The 25646-nt window shown below is 34.0% G+C and overlaps 1 protein-coding gene across 4 annotated transcripts in view; it reads left to right on the top strand.

The window, feature by feature from the left end:
* The window catches only part of LOC105216778 (nuclear pore complex protein DDB_G0274915), a 142733-nt gene extending 118914 nt beyond the window's left edge, over positions 1-23819 (top strand). For 2 of the 4 annotated variants that reach the window (XM_011191426.3, XM_054225835.1), the window contains exons 2-9: positions 6891-7513; positions 7578-7854; positions 7916-8526; positions 8581-9034; positions 9107-9205; positions 9266-9812; positions 9947-10866; positions 19715-23819. In XM_011191426.3, coding sequence (XP_011189728.2) covers positions 6891-7513; positions 7578-7854; positions 7916-8526; positions 8581-9034; positions 9107-9205; positions 9266-9812; positions 9947-10866; positions 19715-20818 — 4635 coding nt within the window. In that variant the 3' untranslated portion in view covers positions 20819-23819. Of the gene's footprint in view, positions 1-6890; positions 7514-7577; positions 7855-7915; positions 8527-8580; positions 9035-9106; positions 9206-9265; positions 9813-9946; positions 10867-16133; positions 16419-16456; positions 16595-19714 lie in introns of those variants that run through there. The other 2 variants (XM_011191427.3, XM_011191428.3) reach the window with 2 other exon arrangements.
* The last annotated feature ends 1827 nt before the right edge of the window (positions 23820-25646 follow it).

Below are 25646 nucleotides of genomic sequence, written 5' to 3'. Positions count from 1 at the left end.
TGCATATGTACATATATATATATATATGTGTGTTTGTATGTAATGCAGTGTGCACATGAAACATATCATTTGTCAAAAATGTCTATTATGAAAGCAACTAGTAAGCAAAAGCAAATGTAAACACATTTAGTTGTACATATACTATACATATACATATATTCGAAAAGTAAAGCTCACTATGTGTTTTCGCATTATGAAGCACTGCGATCTGCCACAAACAAGTTACAATTCTTGCTTTTTGTTGGCTTTTTATTGAAACACCCCTCTCCCGCTCTGCCTTGCGGCTTATGCAACTGTCATATCAGCGCAATATGTCAATAAAAACAAGCATACAAATGTTATACTCGATCCTATAATAACCCGGTAACCGATTGAATCCAAATATCACATTACATTTGTAAATTTGCGGCTGAGTTAAGCGGCTTTTGCTGACAAACGGACAAACTGACATATCGGGTCAACAGTTAAACAACTCGAGCAACCAGCCAATCAAGCAGCCAGCCCAGCAGCGCTGTGCGGTTCAAAACCAAAAAGTAAAAAAAAAAACAGCAAATAAATAAATAAAAAATAAACTGGAACACTTTTTATATCATCTTTGTCAATTTACATATTCATAATTACGCTTCTCTGTGGCAATTTATGTGCATAAATACGAGTATGCGTGTGTTCGACAAAATGTTTCTCGTTTTCTGGTATTCAATGTGAGTGTTGTAATTAAATATGAAAACCGCAAAAATGCAAATAACAATAACTATATGCATATGTTTGTATATTTCTTATATGGAAATTAAAAAAAAAAGTTATCGCAGCGAAACAACATTTATGTAAATGAAGCGCGTTCCGAGTAACGCTTTGAAATCTGCTTGGCAACTCAAGCTATGTATGGACTGATTGGAAGAAAAGTAATGCTCATAAACTAACTTATTGTTGTTGTTGGAGTATTTATCGATCACTTTTTGCCTGGCAGCATGCGTATTCTGTGCAAATGTCGAGAATTCGGCTCAAAAAGTGACATTTTCAGTTGAGAATAAGGTTGGGAGGCAAACAGATCTCTCTCAAATATTTGTTTGGGTTAATGTGGGCACAAATGTCCAAGGTCGATATAAAACGATGTAATCGATTTAATCGACCAGTGCTTGACCCTAGAGACATTCCCGCAAATGTCGCGAATTCGGCTCAAAAAGTGACATTTCGACAGTTGACAATAAGTTTGGGATGCAAACAGATCTCTACAAATATTTTTTTGGGTCCAAGGTCGATATAAAACGATTTAATAAAATCATCTCTCTTCAAAAAACAGTTATGTTCATTTGGCCTAAATTATTCTGCTGTATGTATGTCGGGTGTAATATAAAATATTTGGGTATAATTTTCTTCTTGGATTGCTTCGCGGGAACTATTAATTCGATATACCTTTTTTTGCCCAAATCGTATGGGTTCCAATTTCCCATTGTCCTATTCGGCACATTATTCGAATGTGAGGTACTTCATCTATAACCTAATTTGCCTTAAAACAACTCGAACGAGCTAATAGCGGTTCTTCAATGTAAAACATAGACTTATGAAATTCGAGGTTTTCCCATAAGGTCTGAGTATATTAAACTGATAAAAGTCTCTTTAAAATTTATAATGATATAGTATGATTAGAAATTCGTTATAAGGATCTTATCAGGTCTTGAATAACAGTAATGGTTAAATTTCGGAGTGTTGTCGGTATGAAAATTCTTGATAATAGTTTGTAGCCTTTTTTCATCGGAGGCTTTCTCACTTACATATTAGGTCTACAACTTTGCTTCCGCCGTTTTTTTGTAAATTTAAGTTTTTTTTTTGTTTAAAAACGGTTACAAATGTCGATGTTACAAATGTCGATGAGCCTCAATCGCACTTTTCTTGGAATTAAAAAAGAAAATCAAAATTTCCCGCAAATGTCTAGAATTCGGCTCAAAAAGTGACATTTTCAGTTGAGAATAAGTTTGGGATGCAAACAGATCTCTACAAATATTTTGTTGGGTTAATGTTGACACAAATGTCCAAGATCGATATAAAACGATTTAATCGATTTAATCGACCAGTGCTTGACCCTAGAGACATCCATTGGAAAACGGCTGAAGCAGATTTGTAGACCAGAGACGTTTCTAAAATCTTAACAAGTGCCAATATAATTGATGGAGCATTGAGATGTGATTGGTGTAAGTACTATTAGCTAATATATGACTTCAGATTTTGAATATTTTTTCTAAAATCAACGAAAATGTAGCTACTTTGTTGAAAGATAATATCCTTTGTTAGTCTTTTGAAATCGTCTTCGCCTAGAGATTGCATCTAACAATGATTATTCATCGTTATTGAAGCGCAGCGATGTTCATCCGTAACTTAATCATCAGCTGTTTTCAAATCTTCTAAAACATTCTTTTTTGCACTTTTATTTTATCGTGTCCTTTACGCTACCATATTTCCTAATAGTACATCTGACTTCCAACTACTTACATAACTCTGTCCAGTTGTAGCGCCTGGGTTCAAATTGCTTACTGCGAATTTTCCCCGTCTTTATAATACTACACTCCCCACCCCACCAGCGCTCATAATTAACTTGATGGAAAATTGAAAATTTTTGTTTTTTTCTTTTTAATTTTTTATTTGACGTTGCTAACGGGTGATTTTTTTGAGGTTAGGATTTTCATGCATTAGTATTTGACAGATCACGTGGGATTTCAGACATGGTGTCAAAGAGAAAGATGCTCAGTATGCTTTGACATTTCATCATGAATAGACTTACTAACGAGCAACGCTTGCAAATCATTGAATTTTATTACCAAAATCAGTGTTCGGTTCGAAATGTGTTTCGCGCTTTACGTCCGATTTATGGTCTACATAATCGACCAAGTGAGCAAACAATTAATGCGATTGTGACCAAGTTTCGCACTCAGTTTACTTTATTGGACATTAAACCAACCACACGAATGCGTACAGTGCGTACAGAAGAGAATATTGCGTCTGTTTCTGAGAGTGTGGCTGAAGACCGTGAAATGTCGATTCGTCGCCGTTCGCAGCAATTGGGTTTGTGTTATTCGACCACATGGAAGATTTTACGCAAAGATCTTGGTGTAAAACCGTATAAAATACAGCTCGTGCAAGAACTGAAGCCGAACGATCTGCCACAACGTCGAATTTTCAGTGAATGGGCCCTAGAAAAGTTGGCAGAAAATCCGCTTTTTTATCGACAAATTTTGTTCAGCGATGAGGCTCATTTCTGGTTGAATGGCTACGTAAATAAGCAAAATTGCCGCATTTGGGGTGAAGAGCAACCAGAAGCCGTTCAAGAACTGCCCATGCATCCCGAAAAATGCACTGTTTGGTGTGGTTTGTACGCTGGTGGAATCATTGGACCGTATTTTTTCAAAGATGCTGTTGGACGCAACGTTACGGTGAATGGCGATCGCTATCGTTCGATGCTAACAAACTTTTTGTTGCCAAAAATGGAAGAACTGAACTTGGTTGACATGTGGTTTCAACAAGATGGCGCTACATGCCACACAGCTCGCGATTCTATGGCCATTTTGAGGGAAAACTTCGGAGAACAATTCATCTCAAGAAATGGACCCGTAAGTTGGCCACCAAGATCATGCGATTTAACGCCTTTAGACTATTTTTTGTGGGGCTACGTCAAGTCTAAAGTCTACAGAAATAAGCCAGCAACTATTCCAGCTTTGGAAGACAACATTTCCGAAGAAATTCGGGCTATTCCGGCCGAAATGCTCGAAAAAGTTGCCCAAAATTGGACTTTCCGAATGGACCACCTAAGACGCAGCCGCGGTCAACATTTAAATGAAATTATCTTCAAAAAGTAAATGTCATGAACCAATCTAACGTTTCAAATAAAGAACCGATTTTGCAAATTTTATGCGTTTTTTTTTTTAAAAAAGTTATCAAGCTCTTAAAAAATCAAAAAAAAAAATTAGTATCAAGAGTGTGCTAGTTAGTTCGTTAGTCTCTCGTTTGGTGTGTTTGTGCGAATCGTGAGTCGTTATAAAATTAATTTTGCCATTTCATGTGTGAATAGCAACGCCCATTGGTCTACAGGACGTATGAGTAATAACTTTTATATTTTACCGTTACATCATGTAACTCGGTGAAAGGGAGTGGTTGGATTGTCTGTCATCAGCTGTTGCTGTAGCGTCACACTAACGGTCACACATACTGTGTTGGGTTAAAATAATAGTTTATTAGAAGGCTAAAACTTAAATTATTTTATTATTTTATATAAAAATGGGGAGGAAACATAAAAAAATAAATAATTAAAGCACATTTTTAATAATTTTATAGTAACTGAAGGGTGATAAATTGTATACTATTTTGTTAAAAAAGAATTCAGTGAGGACCGTATACAAAATTTTTTATACCCTGAACAGACAGAGTATATTAAGTTTGTCACGAAGTTTGTAACACCCAGAAAGAAGCGTCGAAGGCCCTATAAAGTGTATATATAAATGATCAGTTTGTTGAACTGAGTCGATTTAGCCATGTCCGTCTGTCTGTATATATACGAATTAGTCCTTCAGTTTTTAAGATATCGTTTTGAAATTTTGCAGATGTTAGTTTCTCTTCAAGAAGCTGCTCATTTGTCGAAACTGCCGATATCGGACCACTATATCATATAGCTGCCATACAAACTGAACGATCGGAATCAAAGGCTTGTATGGAAAACTTCTGCATTTTATTACATATCTTCATGAAATTTGATGTGAGTTATTGTTCATAGAAATAATTTAATATCCGAAGAAATTGTTCAGATCGGTTCACTATAGCATATAGCTGACATACAATCTGAATGATCGGAATCAATGGCTTGTATGGAAAATTTTCGCATTTGACGTGGTATCTTCACGAAATTTGACAAAGGAATGCACATGTGAAGGGTATATTAGCTTCGGTACAGCCGAAGTTAACGTTTTTTCTCGTTTTTGTTTTTTTTTTTTAGTCGAGGGGATAATGAAAATTACCTTTTTGGAAATGTAATTAATTCCCATCCCATTGTCAATGAATATCTCGTCTCGTCTCGTATCTCTTCATAACTCGTATAACTTCAAACACCCATCGGTCGATGAATACGTCTTTTAGTTATAATGTTAGGCGCCATCTATCGGAATTTTTTATATATATTTTTTTTAAATATTAAAATCATTATTTTTTCCTTCACTTTATTTCCTCTATTTATCTCTGGGAAAATTTTCATCTTAATATTTGGCTTTGATGACTGTCTGAAATGTCATCAAATTGTACTTACATATATTTATATTTATTGTATACATACAACAATTCCATTTTAGCTGCCACTGCTTATGCATTCCTTTGGTTTTCTGCGCGATTTTTCCAACATTTCTTTGAGAGGCGGCTTCGATTTCCATTAGCGCGCCATAATTGCGCAAGTGAATTGTGTTGATCGGCTTTGGTTTTAGCTCTGTTTATGAGTGGGTTAATTGAAAGTGAGAGTAGCAACGGCAGCCGCTGACCACACACTATCTCCTCAAGTATACAAGCATAAGCGGCTTGGCATTAAATTTGCTTTTAATTAGAAAGTTTATATGTAATATATGTACTATGAACACAACCAATCATATTAACATACACACAACCATAAATGCTCACAAGCATAAATATGTGGCAACTCGCCTTTGACATACATACCGACACGTATAGAATTATTAGCGTAGCCGTCGCGTTTCTTCATTTTTTTTTCATTTTTTGTCAGCAAAGCTTATTCTCTCATTAGCGGCAGGCATATATATAAATATGTCTGATGTGTTAGCGCATACTTGAGTAATGCCTGGCACTTTGTTAGCCGCTCATTTGCTCGATTATTGACTGCAATTAAGGTGGCAGTGCCAATTACTTGGCAAATTTGCTAGGCAACACCCACTGGCATTGCTGCAGACCTGCATGAATATACGATTATTTATGTGTGTTTGTATGTATGTACTTATACTTTGTTGTTGCATTGTCAATTGCGAATTACTCATTCTTAGTCGAAACGCAAGCAGCACGCTCACTTTACCTTTGTCTATTTGCTGGCACGATTGTTTGGCTGGTTTTTTTTGTGTTGTTGCGTTGTCTTGGTTTGGCTCTTTGTGTTCAAATAAAATACAAAAACAAAAGTAGTTACGTACGTGGGTGGCATTTATGTTGACAAAGCCATTGGTAAGTTAATTAGTTATTGGCAGAAAATTGCGAACCAAAAATGGTGATCTTCTAATACCACAACGATATGAATATAAAGATAAGAAAATTTTTTTTTGTTTAATATCTGCTGTTTAGACCGCCATTTCTCTTATTTTTAACGTCTTACTAATTTTCAAATATTTCTTAAATTTTTATATTTCAAACTAGGTGGCAACTCTAAATTTTTACATTATTATTTTCTTATAAAAAATCGCATTAGACACCTATGAATATAACTTGTATTTCAAAAATGCAGTTTATATTTAATTATATCATAAATAAAGGTGGCAACTCCGTTTAAATTTTCTTTTTGTATAACAACTTATAACGCAATTAGAGTTTTGTACTCAAGCGAAATACAAAATTTTAATTTATTTTTGATTTTGAAATATTTTTCAAATTAAAAAACAGATGGCAACTCTATAAAATATGTTTATTTCCAATGACATTAAGGAGAATAAACGCACTTATTTAATTTCAATTTCGTTTTTATCTCCATCATTTTTTTAATTTAAATACAGTTGGCAACTCTATAAAAAATATATAATAGTTTTCTCATGGCCACTAATTGAGTGAAAAAAAAACGTTTATTTATTGCCAATTCTACAGTTGATTGCTAAGCTGACTCAACAACGTACTTACTAAACCAGTTTCTTCTTCTTCTTCGCTTACAGAATAACGACTCCTATGACCTTGCGCTTTGCCCCACGAACAATAGCGGCTTTGCAGCAACAACCGCAATTATTAGCGCCATGGACTGTCTGCCCATTATGAATGGCGGCAGTAGTAGTAACAGCAGTGGCATCGGCACACTGGGCCTTGGCGGTGCACATCATCACATCATGTCTAACGGCACTAGCACCGCAGCAGCGGCCGGCATAATGAGCGGCAGCACACCGACAGTCACCGCCGTTGTCGGTTCATATCAGCAACAACTGGCGAACTTGCACGCGCATCACCCGCATCTGAATCTGGTCGGTCATCATGCCGTAACACCGTACAGCAACAATTATCCGCTGCATCATAGCAGCAGCCATCATCACATACAGAGCGAGCAGACCAAGTCGCTGCAGGAGTTGCAGCATGAAGTTGGTGCGCTTTTGGAATTTCGCGATCTGGTCATCGAAACGTTTCCAGATCTCAAGCATAAAATGGCATCTATGTCATCGGCGACAGCATCGTCCACGACAAACGCGACCGGTGGCGCTGTGTTAAGCAGCGCCTCGGGGACGGGCGTACACACACTCGCCGGTGGTAGTAGCAGCGGCGGTATGTCGAATTCGTCGTTAGTATCGAGGTGAGTAGTGGGTGGAGCGAATGTATGTAAGTTTGTTTTATTAATTTGGTTTCACTTTGCACAGACGCGAGTGGGAGCCTGGCATACGTTTGAAGCGCAAAGTTTCGCACAAAGAACCGTCCATAGCGACAGCCAACGCAGCCACGGCTGCGGGCGTCGCAGCCGGCGAATTATCCTCATCGTCGCTGACGCGTAGCCGCAGTAACTCACATAGCGGCAAAAAAGAGCCAAAGAGCGGAGAGAATAACAACGGCAGTGTTGTGCAGGATTCCGGTTTCTCCACGGAGACGAGTTCATCAAAGGAGGGACATAGTGCTTCGTCCACAAATGGTGCTATGACGGTGAGTAAATACATTTTCAAAAAAGATTTTCGAAATTATATAAATTTTATATTAAACTCAGGGTCCCGCCGCACTGAACCGCCTCTCCTGCCACGAATCCGACGACGAGCTACTCAATTTGCTCGATGTCATACATCGCAAGTCGAATCGTTTACGCGAAGAAATGGATCAGCTGCAGCAGTATGAGCGCCAGAATTTGCGTGGCGGTAGCACACTCAGCACCAACAACAATAATAATCCAGCGGATGAGTCGACAACAACAGTGGTTGCAGCGAGTGAATTGGCTATACATGCAGCGCGCAGTACGTCGGTATTGGCAAAGTCTAGCAGTAGCGGCAGCAGTAATATTACTGTAAATTGTGCCGGTCTCACACCGAAAACCTTCCGCGAACATGTCGAACGCCTCAACAAGGAGGATATCAAGCAATTGCGTAAAGAGCGTGATCGCCTGCTCGATAAGCTGGCCGAAATGGAGGCGGAAACCTTGACCGGACGCATTAAGGCGGCCAAAATGAATGATCAAGTGGAGGAGTTGATCAGCGTGAAAAAAGATCTCGAGGAGCAGTTGAAGTTGGCGATGGCGCAGAAGCTTGATTTGAGCGCACGCGTGCAGCAATTACAGCTGCAGCAACAGCAACAGCCACAGCAGTTCCAGAGCAAGAGTTCTTCAAGGTAGGCGTTTAAAAATACATAATTTTTCAATCTAATAACAAGTTTCTTTTCTAGTCAATCTGATTATTCGAGTCAACGCAACTTCTTATCCTCCGCCACTACGGTGCTCTCCACTGGCAGCGCTGCTTCAGCACAGCTTTTAGATGTTGGCGCCGCTGCCGTCACCAACACTAGCACACTGACGAGCGCACAAAGTCGGCGTCAACATACATTCCAGCCAGTGGTGGTGCTCGAGCAGCAGCAATCAAACCAACGTACGCAACATGCAACTCCGCCCGAGGAGGTACACAATGCATTCCATCAAAGCGCAAGCAGTGATAGTAAAAAGCAGCTAACCGAGCAGAGTGAGCAGCAGCAGCTGGGTCGTCTAGATGGCGTGGTGAGCACACCGGGCGGGCGGTTTAGCAAATGTCGTCTCATCGATTCGAAGCGCTTTGCCGCTATACTCTTGGAAACGAGCGTGGTCGAGCTGCAAAGGCATCTGCTGACACTCACTGTGCAGAATCAGGTGCGTTTCAATTAAGAAATGTGTTTAAGGTAGTATTAGCAAAATAATAACAATTTTCTGTTCACAAAATAGGTACTGATGCAAAAACTGGACTCAGCTACCAAGTCAAAAACACATTTAGCCAAAAGACTGGATAAATCCAAGGATGATGTTGAGGATCTGCGTTTTCAGGTAAGTACAATCTGAATTTAAACAAATTGTGATAATAATATCACTGCTTTTTACGCTCAGTTGGAGGAGAAGAACATCGAGTTGGAGGGCACTAAGGCGCAATTGCGCGTACTCGAATCACGCATACACTCTGTAACGCCCAATAGCGGTGCGGCAACTAATTCCTACTCGCACTCGCAAAATGACTACGAAACCAATCGTTCGTCAGCCTCCACCACACTGATGTTGAGTAGGCGTGGCATCGGCAGTGGCGCTAGTGATACACTACACTACAGTGACTTGCGTTCGGCCACACCAATTTCCACGACGACAACAGTCGGCCAAATGCCTGCACCACAAGTCACGCAAATATCTACGCCCAGCATGAAGGCAATGGTACATCTGCCGATGGATGAATTACAACAGCATAGCAGTAGCACCGAATCGGCACATGATCATGAGTTGCAAGAGAATAGCGACACACAGACGGCGGTGAGCAGACTGATGAGCGCAAGCGTGGGTGGCATAAGTCCGTTTGAGAGCGCGACGCGCGCTAAGAAAGTTAGTACTGGCAGTAGACCCAGCAAGATACCATTGCCGGGCAGCAAGGCGGCAGCCTATTTTGCCGGTGAGTATATAGGTATGAAGTACCAAGAGGAGAAGTCTTTTAATATAAGTTTTTTCATTTGACTTTTGAAATGCAGCACATTTAAATATTTAGTACCACCCTAATTTATTTATTTTAATTGATATTTAACGCAGGCAAACCACCTAGTGGACGTCCATCTACCGCTGGTCGCTCACCACCTTCCACTCACACATACGCCACCTCGAACTCGTCGAGCAAGTCGTCACTGTGTCGCAGCACCGGCAATCTGTTGTACAGCAAATCGCCGAACAGTCTGAAACGCGCCGACTCCGCACAAAGTATACGCAAAGATAACTCATCGTTGAGCACCAATACGAGTCGCAGCTCTACATCTTCTTCCATACCGTTGGCGACGCATCACCTGTCAAATGCTACCTCGAAGTCGCCGATTGGTGCAAACGCCGTCGCCACCGCGACAGCAACTCCGTCCCCGAGAGTTTTACAAAACTCTCCACTACCGAAGCTAAAGCGCGAATCGCTCACCTCGCGTGTACGCCATTTGGATTCATTGTCGCGTGTACATCAGCACAATCACCATTCGAACACCAGTAATGGCGGTGGTAATGGTGGTGGCAGTGATGTCTCCTGCACATCGCCGCCAGTCTCGGCATACACGACGGCGCACAACAACCATAATTTCAACACTTCGACGCTCTTAACGTCCAGTTCGCCAACGGCGCTGTCCACCAGTTCGGCGAGCAGCTACATTGTGAGCAGCACGCCAAAGCCCAGCGCCATAGCGGCGCATATAAATGCAACGCTGCGCAAAGACACACAGTTGAATACAAGCAATTATGGTGCACAACAGTTTTTGAGACGTGCCACCGGTGGCAATGTCGCCGCCGCCGCCGCCAACAGTACAGCTGGCTCTGGTCAAAGTGTGGTGAATAGCAGTGCGACTGCGCGTCGCTTCAGCAGCGCCTCAGTGGTGGGTGCGCGCATAGCGAGCCGTAGTCAATCGCAAGATGCCGGCAGTGGGGAGCAGCAGCAGCAGCAACAACAACAACAGCAGAGCGATAGCGACAGTGGAAAGGTACGCACTTTAAAATCGACTTTTTTGGGTTGGCTTAAAATCTAAAAGCATTCAATTTAATAAATAAACCATTAGCATTAAATTAAATTAAAAATACGAAAAAGAAAAAAATTTAAATCAAAATACAAAATTTACAAAACGCAATCAAAAAAGCAAATGCAAAATTTAATTGAATAACATGAAGAAGCAAACATGCATATGTACTACGCTGCGCTGAACGCTGAACGCTGTTCGTTGAAAACCACAATGCTACATAACTACATACATTTAGTAATCGTTACATGAACGCATAAATACATACATACATACATACGTAAATACGCATAGCATTTTAGTACGCAAAAACAACAAAAAAAAATAATATTTAATTTAACGAAATCTATACATATATAAATAAATAACTAAAACAAAGCAAATGGTAAAAAAAAAACAGGTGAAGAAACGTAAATTTTAGCTGCTAACATAACAAACATTTCACACATTTACAAACATACATGCCTACATGCATATAAACACACACATACATACATACATATTTGAGCATTTGCAGCAAGTAACACAAAAACAACAAAAACTAAAATGATTGCTAAAAATGGCGTTTGCAAATCGTTCCACTTCGCTTAATTAAATTAAATGTAAAAAAAACATATTAGAATTGTTAGTATAATATGGCTAAAATGTGCTAACATTCATCGATTTATTTACTGCTTGTTTTTGTTGTTGTTTTTTTTTTTCTTGAAAAATACTTAACTTTGAAGTGTGAAAGTGTAGTGTCATTAAAAAAAATCATTCTTACTTATTTGTGTACAGTTTGGCATAACGCTTAGGCTCATAACGGCATTATGATAACACACACACATGCATACATACAAACATATTTAACAACTCACTTGCATATTAAAAACTGTAAATTCGACTAATTTTGAGCGCTGGTGATTGGATTGCATTGAGTTTTAAATTTAATGTTCGCTAAAATAATTCAAAATTTTTTTGAATAAAAAATATTTTTGAAAAATTTTAAAAATTCGAAAATTAAAAAAAAAAATGAAAATTCAGCATTTTATGTGCTTAAGAATTGGTATTAAAAATCTATAAAGTTAATATTCGCTACAATGATTCAAAACTTTTTTGAATAAAAAAATATTTTTGAAAAATTTTAAAAATTCGAAAATTAAAAAACCAAATCTAAAATTCGGTTTTTAAGTGCTTAAAATTTTTTTTAACAAATATTTCTTACGTTAACGCCGATTTTTGTTAATTTAAATTTTAATATTATCTGATGTTTAGAGCAGACACAATTTTTTTAATTTTTAAATTGTTTAAACATTTTTTAAATTCATTTTTAATCAATTATTTCAATATTTTGTTTCATAAAGGTTTTAAAAAATTTTGTTATCAAATTTCAATACTCATGCAATCTCATCTCCAGTGTTCAATCCATTTAACTGTACATACATTCAATACGCTGGTTGTAGGGTCTTCTGTTCTATAATACAATTTATATTAATTATCTTATTTCTAAGCTAGAAAATGTGCTTTTAAATACTCGTATGTGAAAAATCAAATTTTAAATAAGAATCTTCAAACAAAATCAAAATGAGTGGAGTGTTGAGTTGTCCAGAAAATAGTATGTGTGGAGTTATTATTATTGTTGTTGGCACACTCGATTTCGCATGAGAACGTTTTCACAGTTGTTAGTTACTTTATTTATTTTTTTGATAAACCAACCGAATTGTTTTTATTAACTTAAAAGCTGTCAATAAATATTTTTCAATCAGTTGCCATGCCTGTAATCTCCATTTGATATAATTTTACGATTTGGGGAAGCGTACTCCTTCGTAGCTTACTCATTTACAAGCCTAGAAAGTACCGCAAATTGATTTTATATAATTTGAGAGCAGCATATTACACTTCCATAGCAAAATTTAAAGCATACACTGTGAGAAATAATATTGAAAGTTAAGCTAAAATAATAAATTTAAATTTGGCTTCGTTTTTTTTTAACTAAAAGCGCATAACTTCATATTTATTTTATTAAAATCTGTCAACTATTCTTTGCAAATATTTTTTATTATGAAGAAGACTGTTAACATGGAAATTTTATTTTTTCTATGTCTATATGCTCGTGTGCTCTAATTATAATTTCAATGCTCAACTTTTATTTGAAATTTGCTATTTTAAATAGTTTTTTTCTCACTCATCTTGGCTATATCTTTACTTGAATGCCTTGCATTGCGCTGTCGCAACTTCGTCGGTAAAATTTACTTATTTATTGTCACAGTATACACTTCACTTAGCCATAACGAAATTTAAGCTTGTAGAAAATGAAATCTTTTTCACCACACCCACACACACTGTATGGAAAGTACGCTGTGTAGTAGGACAGGCGCTGCACGCTGTGTTTAATGCTTAAAAAAAAAATTATATCTATAAAAACACTACAACCAACAAACACAGGCACTTTGTTGGCAGTCATTTGTATAAAATAAACATAAAACTGTATTTTTTTTTGGTTTAAACAATACAAATTTTTTTCGCCTAAACAAAAGCTCCTTTTGCATATAGCACACAATACATACATATGAATAGAAATAGCAACAAGAAATGTATTAAATGTATTATTTTATGTACAATTTACTAAATAATAACAAATTACTAGTTTACAACAACAATGTCAATACTTTTCGTTTTAATGTTTACTACTACAATATTATTATTATAAACATAACTCTTTTTTTAACTTGTATGCGCTTAATTTTAATACTATATATAGGTATATACATATATAAATGTGTATATGAAACATATGTGTATATTACGTTAACATGAAACAGAACAAAAATATTGAAATTTATGGGTTTTACATAAATATTTACTTTATGCGCGTTTTGTATTAAGCTAAAGACTTGCCGGTGTAACAGTGACACATACGAAAGGAACAAACTATAATATATTAATATTTATAATAGTTTTTTTTTTTTTTTTGCAATTATGCACACATCCTAATTTTATGTTAATACTATAATTATAATAATTAATAAAAAAATATTACCAAACTTTTGTGTATTTAAAACGAAATGTTTTTTGAACTTTTACTTTATACTCATTCATTATTCTTAATTACAACTATTTGTTTACTTTGTACATATATGTATGTGTAAGTAACTGATTTATTTATTTATTTCATATACGCAGCAACAGTTAACGGCGTACATTTACATTACATATATGCATATATTTTTTACATAGAATTTCTATATATTTCCATTTGTGTTGTTGTGAGATAGTGGTTAATGGGTTGTATTGTAGTAATACATATAATTTTATTTTCTTTTTGTTGATGTATTATAATTTGATGTTAGGACTCACGTTTAATTTAGAGACATTAATTTTGTTTATAAATTAATTATTGTACTTTAGCCGATCAATAGATATTTATGTAAAAAAAACATTTTTTGAGGTTATATAATATTACAGTTGAACTTCCCTAAATCGTATCACCATAATCCACAAAAAAAGCTTTGAGTTAGACAGACTTGCGAGTTAAGGAAGGTAATTTGTAAGAAATTTGCCAATTACAGTGGAACTTCTCTAACTCGAGTCACCATAATCCACAAGAAAACTTCGAGTTAGAGAGACTTCCGAGTTATAGAATTTTCATTAAAACATATACATTTTTAAAAAGCTGTAAAATATAGATTTTTTAGAGATTGTTTTATTTATTGACTTCGCATAAGTCCTTTGTTAGATGATTTATGCAATCCATATGTGTATTATTATATTTTTGTTTTCCTCCGTACAATATAGACGGACTCTTTTAAAATTAAATTTTAATTTTTGTATTGTGTACTGACCAAAAAGTTCTTTTCATGGAAATTTTACTTCTATTGCCTCTTCAAGAGTTCGACTTATGGAGAACTTCGAGTTATAGAAATTCGAGTTAGGGAGGGAAATTTGTAAGAAATTTGGCTCTAAACGCTATTGCCAATTCAAGTGATCGAGTTATGTAAGTTCCACTGTTGTTCGAATTATAAAAGAGTTATCGAAGTTCAATTGTATTTATATTTAGATGAAAATAATTGAGTAATATAAGAGAACACCGCTTTGAAAAAAATCAACAATATGGACCGAATACGTTGTTTTATGAGTGATAAAAAAATATTCGGAAAAAATATGAGGAATTCCGCCGTGTTGACAGTCCTTGGTGGGATAAAAATTCCTGTCCGTTTTAATTACGTAGAACCGACTAATGTGGGAAGGGAAATACGACGATTCTTGTCACATTCGTAGAAAAAGAGAGAGCCTGATGCAAATAAAGTAAAAATAATATAATAAAACAAGATTTCCTTGGCGTTATGCGTTTGATTCCACGCTCTAGATTTCTGTTCGGCTTAGACAAGTTCGTGAAAATTTGAAAATATATAAGAAACACTGTAATACTAGAACTTTTCAGGCATTTGTTCACATAGATTGTTATAATTATTATTATATATAAACGTGAGTCAGCTAGATTACATAAACATACTTATTTTTCCATTAAAAAATAATTGTAACAATAGCAACATTACATATACCCTTAGTAAATGTCAAAACATTATATTTTAGTAAAATCAAAATAATTTTTCGTTCAAATTTGCATACAACATTCAGTGCTGTTAGCACGCAGAAAGTATGTAATTACTCACCACTTTGTTTCTCAAAATAATATTTAGTAACTCATTACGAACATTTCTGCATTTCATTGTCTCCCACTTTCAATGTCATTTCAGCGCATCTCTCGTAGTCGCGTTTCGCACTTACAATTAGCACACACTAACAAAATTAATCGAAACAAACGTACTCATTGATTTTAGCGTTAATTTAGCAATTAAACAATATTTTATATGAAAAAACAAAAATTACAACAACAAATTTAATGTGTTTTTTATGACAAAAATGGTTTTGAAATTTTGAAATATTTGCTTATGAATAATGTAATGTAATATAATAACTAATGCTGTAAACATTTATTTCTAATCCAACTTATTTAATAATTGTTTATTATCTTTTTTTTAACGTTTGCTCTTCTATGTCTTCTTCTACTCAACTTAACTTAACTGTATTGACTTACATGACGCCGCTAACTCTTGCATGCTTGTTCAATAAATACTAAATCGCTGCTGAATGGCATTGCAAATGTAATTTACAAAAACAAAAAAAAAATAAAATAATTAAATCAATTACTACTTACTATTACTACTACTACTACTACTACTACTAAATACAAGCTTGGCAAAATTAGGCAAATAACTTTGAAAAATGAAACTATCAAAAATCATTTGAAAAAATATAAATTTATTTAATTAATAAAAATGTGTATTGTGTTCCCGCCCCCAACAAAAACACCACATCCACAACACCATCACCACCACCACTATCGACAACAACAACAAAACCAACTTTTGCGGCGCTACAACAATACTATCAACAACAACGTGTAACTGGATAACTTCAAAAAAATTTCAAAAAAAAAAAATTAAAAAAATTAAAAAAATTAATAATTATATAATTACATATATAATTTAAATTTTTGTCTTGTTACAATGAACAGCGGCTGATGATTGCATGCAAAAGACAGGTGATAAAACGCCCGAATCGAAACAAACGAATGCCACTTAAACATATGTAATGCGATGTAATGCGTAAATAACGGATTGTGGTTCTCATTGTACTAAAAAAAAAAGCAAAAACCAACAAAACGAACAACAAAACGAACTACTAAATAATACAAAGGAATGTATTTTTGAATGTAATAATTTAAAGTAAAAAAGTGATAACAACTGACTGAAATTGGCAGTAAAAGCAAGGTCGCAAGCTTGCCAGGCCCCGCCTGTGATGGCCCGAAAATTCCAAATTGAGTACATAAAACAGTTAATAATTATTTAACCGATTGCATGCACACAAACACACACACACACATGAAAGCTAACCAACTAGAATTTGTATTGAAAAGTTGAAAAGAAGCATACAAACATACACAATGCCACACGCGTTCAAGCTACAACAACTATGAAAAAACGGGAGCAAAAGTAGTACAACAGGCGAGAGGAAACACGACGTGGACGCAAGGGAGGCAACAATAAGCAGCAAAACTTTGAAGAACTGCAGCTGAAAGCATATTTGCCGGCAAGAACAGAATTTTGTGGCATGCAACAACGCGCATTTGTTGTTGTTTTTTTGTCCATTTTGTTACGCACAAAATGCAACCCAAAAAACGCATCAGCAAATCTATAGTGCTGCCAGATTTCGCACTTTTGTCAGCTTTATCCTACATTCTGCCTACTGTCTTCCTCTTCATTTATGCGCAACTCCACTTCTTCAAATATGTACAACAACAACAATTGCAACTACAACTTTTTTTGCCGTACAACGAAAAGCAAAAATACTGTCTTTCGCGTAAGTTTCGTTTCGTCTTAAGTTGTTGTTGTTTTTTTCTTTCTTTGTTTTTTTTTTATTTAATTTTGTTGGTTTTCTTAGCACTTATGTAATTTGCTTTAGTTAGTTGTTGTTTTTCCACCACTATCCTTTTAAAATAAATGTAATTTTCCTTTTTTTTGGTTTCGTTAACGTTTTGCTGTTGTGTCGTAGTTCTTAGTAGACAATTAATTTTAGTTCCCACCCAAAGCACTGCCATAACCAACATAAAGACCTTCCTCCACATTACACTCACACACAAACACATACACATGCAGACATAAAGTATTTCCTTGGTTATTGCTGTAGTACCTCCTCCTTGGGTTTAGAAGGCTTCTTTCTCAGACATGACCCCTACACACACTATACGCCTTCATACATATTTATGAATTTATATTTTTGCTATAAATACTGGAATTAGGCTACACTAGCAATGATACACACATACTAAATTTAAAAGAAAAACTATAATTTTAAAATTTTTTACTGTTACAGCACTTGAAAAACGCAAATTTACCAACTGAACTTAAAAAAAATAATTTCATAAAATTTTGTCCTCTTTGACAATTAAAGATTTCGTATTTGTGCCTTGAAAGGCCTTCCAAGATTTTTGGTTCAATCTTTGGGATCCTTCTAAAGGCTGCAAGGCCCTACATTTCTTTGTTAACCTTAATATTTTCAACTCTAATTTGTAACCTCACAACATAATTTTGATAATCTACATTGACAAGTTAGTCCTTGACCCAAAGGCAAATTTTATATAAACCTCTTAGGTACATAGATCAATATGTCTTGGAATTGGATTTGTAAGGCTTTCGGAATGGAATTTTTGTTGTTGCGAATACTTATAGAATTCTTCTACTAAAAATTATCAGAAGCGGGGAACGTATGCTTCCGCTGTTTTCCAATAGATGTCTATAGGGTCAAGCACTGGTCGAGTAAATCGATAAAATCGTTTTATATCGATCTTGGACATTTGTGTCAACATTAACCCAACAAAATATTTGTAGAGATCTGTTTGCATCCCAAACTTATTCTCAACTGAAAATGTCACATTTTGAGCCGAATTCTCGACATTTGCGGGAAATTTTGCTTTTCCTTTTTAATTTCAAGAAAAGTGCGGCTGAAGCACATCGACATTTGTAACCGTTTTTATACAAAAAAAAACTTAAATTTACATAAAAACGGCGGATGCAAAGTGCTAGACCTAATACAGAAATTTTTTCTCAGTCACTTATTGTCATACTGTGAACCTTATAAGACACTATAAAATTACTTATACCAAAAAGAAGCTCCGTACTAAACCCGCTCACCCTCTAAGGCACTTGAGGCCTTAAATGATCTTGGAGTTTTAGTGCTACAGACCCTGGATGAATGACCAGCAAATACATTTTTTTATGCAGATCTGTAAACCACAACAGATTTTAATAAAAGTCAGTAAAAACTTCACATAGATTTTGACTACTCCAAACAATGTCTTTTTTGACTTACCTATTTGAGTAGTTAGTATTAATACATCAACGATTTGTCAATTTCTTAGCTTTGTTTGCAAATGCTTTTTCTTAATTTTTCAAGTTTCAGCTATGCAAGGTAATCTAAAGCTCAACTGAATTAAAAAAATTAAAATTATTAAATTTTTTCTTAAAAATTAGAAAAATTGTAAGTTAAAAATTTAAATTTCATTATTGCCAAAGCTCGTGGAAAAAAATAAATGGCATTAATTAAAAAAATATTTTTGTTTTTATATTTTTCATGAAAATAATTTGAAAATATTTTTGTTTATTATTTGATAAGAATTTGTAATATTGAAATTTTATTTTTAACTATTTTTGCTGTTGTTTGAAATGATCACATATTTGCCAATTGAATTTATTGTCACTATTGTAAAATTTTAAATTTTTTTTGTACATTCAGATTATAAAAGTAAATAACCTCAAATTTTTTGTGTTGGTTGCAGTTGGTGCGCGGTATGAGCAGGCAATCTTTATATATACATACATACACTTACGTTAACTTAAATGCTTTGTTATATATATCCAATTATATATTTTTCGTTTTATTCACTTAATTTTACTTATTGTGTTTATGTGCCACTAACAATATTAGCAAAAACATTAGAAATTATTTGAAAACTCTGTATAGCCTGTTTAAAGCACTTTTTTGTGTTGCATGTTTACTCCAATGCCCGAACATTAAATTTTGCACCCACACGCATTTATTAATTGCTCTCCCTTTCACCACCTGTCCCACCCCAAAACACTCAACTCAACTCTACCATTACTCGTATATTAATTGTTTGCTTTTTTTTATTTTTCTATTTTCTCCCTACTTTTTCCAAAAAACTCAAATTCGAAAAACAAAACCAAATCCTTTGGCCTTTCTTGCACGCTTACAGCATTCGCTACTCTATGAACTGCTGCCAGCCTATAAACCGTATGAGAACTCGAGCGCAAACGCCGCAACGGTACAGAATTGGCGACAACAACAATGGCAACAGGTGCTGACACAAGCGCTGAACAATCATAGCGTCGATTGCGTGGGCTACGATGTGACCAATGGCGGCCAAAGCTTCGGCGGAAGCGCGCTCTCGCCCACCAGCTACGCGACACGCATGCTGCCACGCCAGCTGAGCGCCAATTTGCAGTTGAAGAGCAAAAGTAAGGATAATTATAATTTTGTGCGCGCCTATGAGTTGGAGGAGCAAACGAAATTGCAACAACAGCAAGTGCGGAAGCTGAATTCACTGCTGCCGGAGGTCAGCATACCCAGCTACGATTACTACTACTCGAATGAATCGCTGCGCAGTTCGGATCGCGGCAGCGATAATTTGCTGGTGACCTTCGATTATGGCTATAGTGACTCGTTGCTCGAGGCGCCTAGCGATAGTGATGATTTCAGCATTGAGAAGAAGCAATCGCGCATGGCTTTGGCCGAACTGCGTGCGGTCTATCCCATCAAGGAGGAGTTGGAGAGCCTGCCATTGAGTGAACAACTGAATTTGTGGCAGCGCAAACCGGCGGCTGCTGTCAATTGTTTGGATAAATATGCGGATGATGATTACAGCGATAGCTGGGAGCAGAAAGAGGAGGACGAAGAGGCGCATGAGAAAGAAATTTGGTTCAATACCGCATTGACGCGCAGTCAGCAGGCGGAGCGCAATAATGCTCACTTGAACTCGGATGCCGCATTCAAAGTGCATCACATGCAACATGCGCATGTGGCGGTCGATGATGATGCTCTTGAGGAGTACGATGTTGATGAGGATGAGGAAGAGGAGGTAGCGCAGAGTCTCGATTTCTCATTAGATGAGCGCGGTATTGCGAGTAGTCGCAGCGCTGGTAGCGCTAATAGTTTCTACTATCGTCAGCTGGCGTTGGATCTGTGGGGCAAGGAGACGCTTGTCGATGATGCGCCAGTTGCACAGGAGGATTGTGAAAATGCAGCGGTAGTTGGTAGAGACGGCGTGGAGGAAGAGGAATTTTTTGATAGCCTGAATTGAGCGGCGTGTTTTGCACTTATTATTATAATATATATTATATTATTCAAGCTTATCTAATTTTTTCGTTTAAATATTTTATGTGTTTCGTAAGAGACAGATTTCATATACATATATTTATTATATTATTTTTTCTGTAGTAAAATTTTTTTATCTTAATTTTTTTGGTTTTCAAATGTTGTTGCACATTTGTGTGTAGTGAAGTATGTGTGTATAGTCTTATATAACAATACATATTTTTATAAATATAATATAAATATTATATTGCGCAACATTTAGTTCATATATTACAAAATATGCACATTTAATTCTTAACCACACAATTATTTCGTAAAAAACTACAAAATTCAATTAGCAAAAGATCTAAATATTTACATTTTTTCATAAATTCTAATTTAATTTAATTTAAAAATTGAAACAAAAATTGTTTAAATTAACATGTTTTTGTTAAACAATATTTAAATGTCTGTAAATTTTATTTATTTTCTTGTGTTTTGCATAATTTTGTATTTTTTCGCTTTTAAATAATATATTATTTATATTTCCACATCTATTCAATATCTAAACCTTTATACTAACTCAACACTTTCACTTATGGGTATATATATGTATGTATGACACCCTGTAATTTATATTTGTCTATATTTCTTTTAAAAATAATACTTAAGTTTTCTTAAGAAATACATTTACGTAAATGTAGATTCTTTTGAGCGTTTCAAAACTGCATTTTTGTTTAAAAAATTCGTTAAAGTGCCGAAAAAATATAAAAACAAAGTACTTTAATTAATTTATACTAAATTTAGTATATTATGTTTATTATAAAAGGTGTTACAAATGTGTGGTTTAATGGAAAAGTGGCTTAAGTAGAGTTAAGCGAAAAATTTAACAACTCATTGGAATATGTTAAAGTGTTTAAGGGGCTAGGGGTAGTCAGAGACACGAAAAAATGAGAGTTTTCAGTAATTTTTTTTCGCTATTAAATCATGTTCTTTTACAAGTCACGAAAATTTGAAAAAAAAAAATTATAATTTCCAAAGTTATAGCTGTCTGTGTTGACCCAGTTCCAAAAACAGGTCCTTGCGGTGATAATCGTAAGTCTTTTGATATTCATTTAAAATCAATCGGATAAAAAAAAATAGTTTTATAAATAGATAATCCTGGGCCTGATCGAAGCTTTATTTTTTCAAAAATTAACAAAATGGCGGCCTCTGGAAATTTTTTTCTAGATTTTCGGAAAAAATCAATCATTTGGTGTTACAAATCGAAATTTTTGAATGAATTTCATTAAAATCTACTGAGCGGTTATCGAGTTACAGTTGTCACTAGTTCAAAAAACATAGTTTTGAGATAAACGCATTTAAAGTTTCACACTAGATTTATTTGCTTGCTTGCAGCTGCCGCTAGCTACCCGCTTCCGATCGTTTTGGAGCGCCCGAGCGATCTTTGTTATTTGTAGAATAACTCGAAAAGTTATTGTCGGATCAACTTTAAATTTTCGGAGAATATTTTTAAGATATAGATAGACACTTAACGAAAAGGCAAAAAAAATTGATTTTTTGACCCCTAACCCCTTAAATATGTAAAGTACGTTTTCAAAAATCACATTTAGCTTTGAGTTTTTCGTATTTAATCACTAAAATTTTTAAAAATAATATTTAAAGCGTATTTTCCATAACTTCAAAGCAATATTATCGAACTGAGTTACTCTTCCATACGAACACATTTTTAAAATAAATTTCTTTACTTGAAAACAATTTCAAACCGCTTATATAATTACAAATCAGTTGAAAAAATCGCATATCTACCATGTAATAATTTAATTGTATTACTACTTATAAACAAATTAAATTACAATACTTGCATACAATACTTTAACGCATGTCATTTGGTTTTCAACTTCAGTTACACACATACATATTATAATTAATTTTGATACATTTAATTTTTTCCTTATTAAAATATTTATATGCTACATTATGACATATTTATAAAAAAGTTCCTTACTCGCATTGCAGCTCAGAGAGTAGTAGACATTTTGTAAGTGTATAACAAATTTTTTAATAAAATTTAATTAAATTAAAAATATATAATTATAATAAATTAAATGAAAAAATGAATTAAAAGAAATAATTGCAATAAAGTGTAAATTTAAATTATTTTTAAATAAAAAAGCATGATTTTTTTAACAACAATAAACGATTACAGTAATTAAAAGTATATTTTGCATACGTGATTAATGGTTTGTAAGCATTACCTTGCTACAATTAACATTAAGTGGAAATAATTCGAACGTTAGTCATTATAAAAATCATATTGTGACACATAAAAGATCCAAAAAGCAAAAGAAAAAAACTAGTCTTAAACACATGTGAAATTCGATAGTTGGCTGCGCGTTTTAATTATTTCTATAAATAAATAAAAATAAAAATAAAAACTAAATTGAAAAAAATGCTTTAGTAGTGTTTATATGTATGTGTGTAGGTAGGGTCTGTGCATGCTACATATGCAGTAACATAAAAAAAATGTTTCCAACAATATTAAATAAAAAACTAAAAATATGCAAATTAATTGTTTTTTTTTATAATTTAAGCTGTTATCATAATTTAGTATTAATATTTTGTAAGCATTTACACAAATAATGTGTATAAACTGTAATGCAATTAAATATGCGCAAGTCGATTTTAAATTATTTAATAAAATTATTAATTTAATTATTATTAATTTAATAAATTTATAATAAAATAAATATTTGTAAATTTATACATATAAAAATATTAATTATTGTTTGAGTAAATATCTTTTAAGCGCAACTTGTGTAGTAAATATCATACATTTAATTGTAATAAATATAATTTTTTCAAATTTTCTTAAATACAGTTTATAAAAAAATAATTTTGATATGTAAATTTTGTATAAAGTAAACACTTACACATAAAGAAATATAGTTTAGCGCATACATTTTGCTATTACGTTAAGTAAATTATATAATTATATAATTTTTCACCGTTCATATAAACGTGTCATGTATAAATAGCAATACAAACACACAACTATATACAAGTATGAGCAAAATATTTGCACTGCAAATTTGTATATAGAAATGGAACACAAGTGTATGCGTGACTATTCTCTACTAAAGCGCATATAATTAATTCATATTAAATGCATATGATGATTGTATTATTAAATATACATATAATCCACAAGTACTCTTAAGTCTACTTATAAATATTATAGTATATGAAAGTTTACTATAACCAAACATATATCCTATATATTCTACTATATTATTGATTATACTTATAAGTGCATATTTAGGTTTCTAGGTTATTTGCTCTGCTATTTGAGAAATGGTTGCAACAATGTTTATAACTTAACTATTATTGCATTAATTATTGATTATGTAACTGATAAATGATTGTAACTATTATTATTATTATTAAATATTATATTTATATACAGCAGGATAATGCAGCAGTTAGCGAGTGAATAAATATACATATATACATACATATGTAAATGAGAGATCATTGAAAAATATAAGAAATAAATAATAAAATGTGAAATATTAAAAAAATAACGGTTTTTTTTTATCAATAACTTTATTGTTGTACGTAGTCATCCTTTTTTTGTGTATTTCTCGTCTATCGCTTTATATATGGTTTTATTGGTTTTGCCCTGGTTGATTCTTTATTTTTTTGTCATTCCGTGATTGTTAATTTTGTGAAGAGTTAATGGAGATTTGGAAGCGTGAGTCTGTTGTGGTCATTAGAGTAGTTTGTCACGACGCGGCCAATAAAATGGTTTTTCATAACAAGATATCCGGCTTTTTGGATAGTCCCAGCTTTTCTAGAGGGTTTCAATATTTCATTACTAGTAGTTTCACCTCTTTATCATGGATGATTTCAAGGTTTCGAAAAGTTGTAGACCGAATAACGCCTTTACTCTTAGTGAACGGTACCGAACCGAATGGTATGAAATTAAATTAAACAAATAATTAAATTATGTCAAAATTTCTTTTTTTTTTTGCCAAACTGGTATTAGTTATAATCATAGAAAGAAACCGATCGTTGTTTTCGTTGATAATTTTCCAATGGAGTGTTCGATCTAACCTTGGTGTTGTACAAATATACGAGAAGAGTGTAAGATCCCGTGGATTCTATTCAAAATTAAAGCGATCAACCGTTCTCAGTTATTCTTCAAATAACTCATTATACTTACCGACATTTTCAATGAAATAGAAAAAATCGTTTGTATAGTTTCGAGAGTAATAGTATAACATAATAATAAGTATCAGAGGCTCAGTGATTGGAATTGAAAGAAACTTTTGCGTATGAGCTGATTCAAGGAAAAAGTGAGTTTTGCAGTTCTCTGATAAGTATATTTCGCCATTTTCGAATACATATCTTTTCACAGTACGAGTTTGCATTTTTATGTAATAATTGAAATTCATATAGACTATATTATAATTATATATGTTTTTGTTTCGGTATGTATGTATGTAAATTGGTAAGTATGTCTTACTTTAAGCAAGTTGTAGAGTTGTATTTTTTATATATCAGTGGGTGGTACAGTAAAATCGGTTATGGAGTCTTTATATATGGCATAATGCGCTGGGTGATTACCAGGTGGTATGGTAGGCTAATATGGACTATGTGCTGTTCGTAAATTACTGTAAATCTTCGAGAGATAAAAAAAAAATATTTTTTTAGGATTGATAAAATGATAATCCTATTTAGGGGATACAAAAATAGTATCAATGACGACATTAAACAAAGAATTAGGCAAATTTAAAGTTGTTTCATATAGATTATAAAACTATAAAATAAGA

This window comes from Zeugodacus cucurbitae, chromosome 2 (genome assembly GCF_028554725.1).
Source record: "Zeugodacus cucurbitae isolate PBARC_wt_2022May chromosome 2, idZeuCucr1.2, whole genome shotgun sequence".
NCBI lineage: Eukaryota > Metazoa > Arthropoda > Insecta > Diptera > Tephritidae > Zeugodacus > Zeugodacus cucurbitae.
Note: the sequence above shows the minus strand (reverse complement) of the source record. Positions and strands in the feature narration are given on the sequence as shown.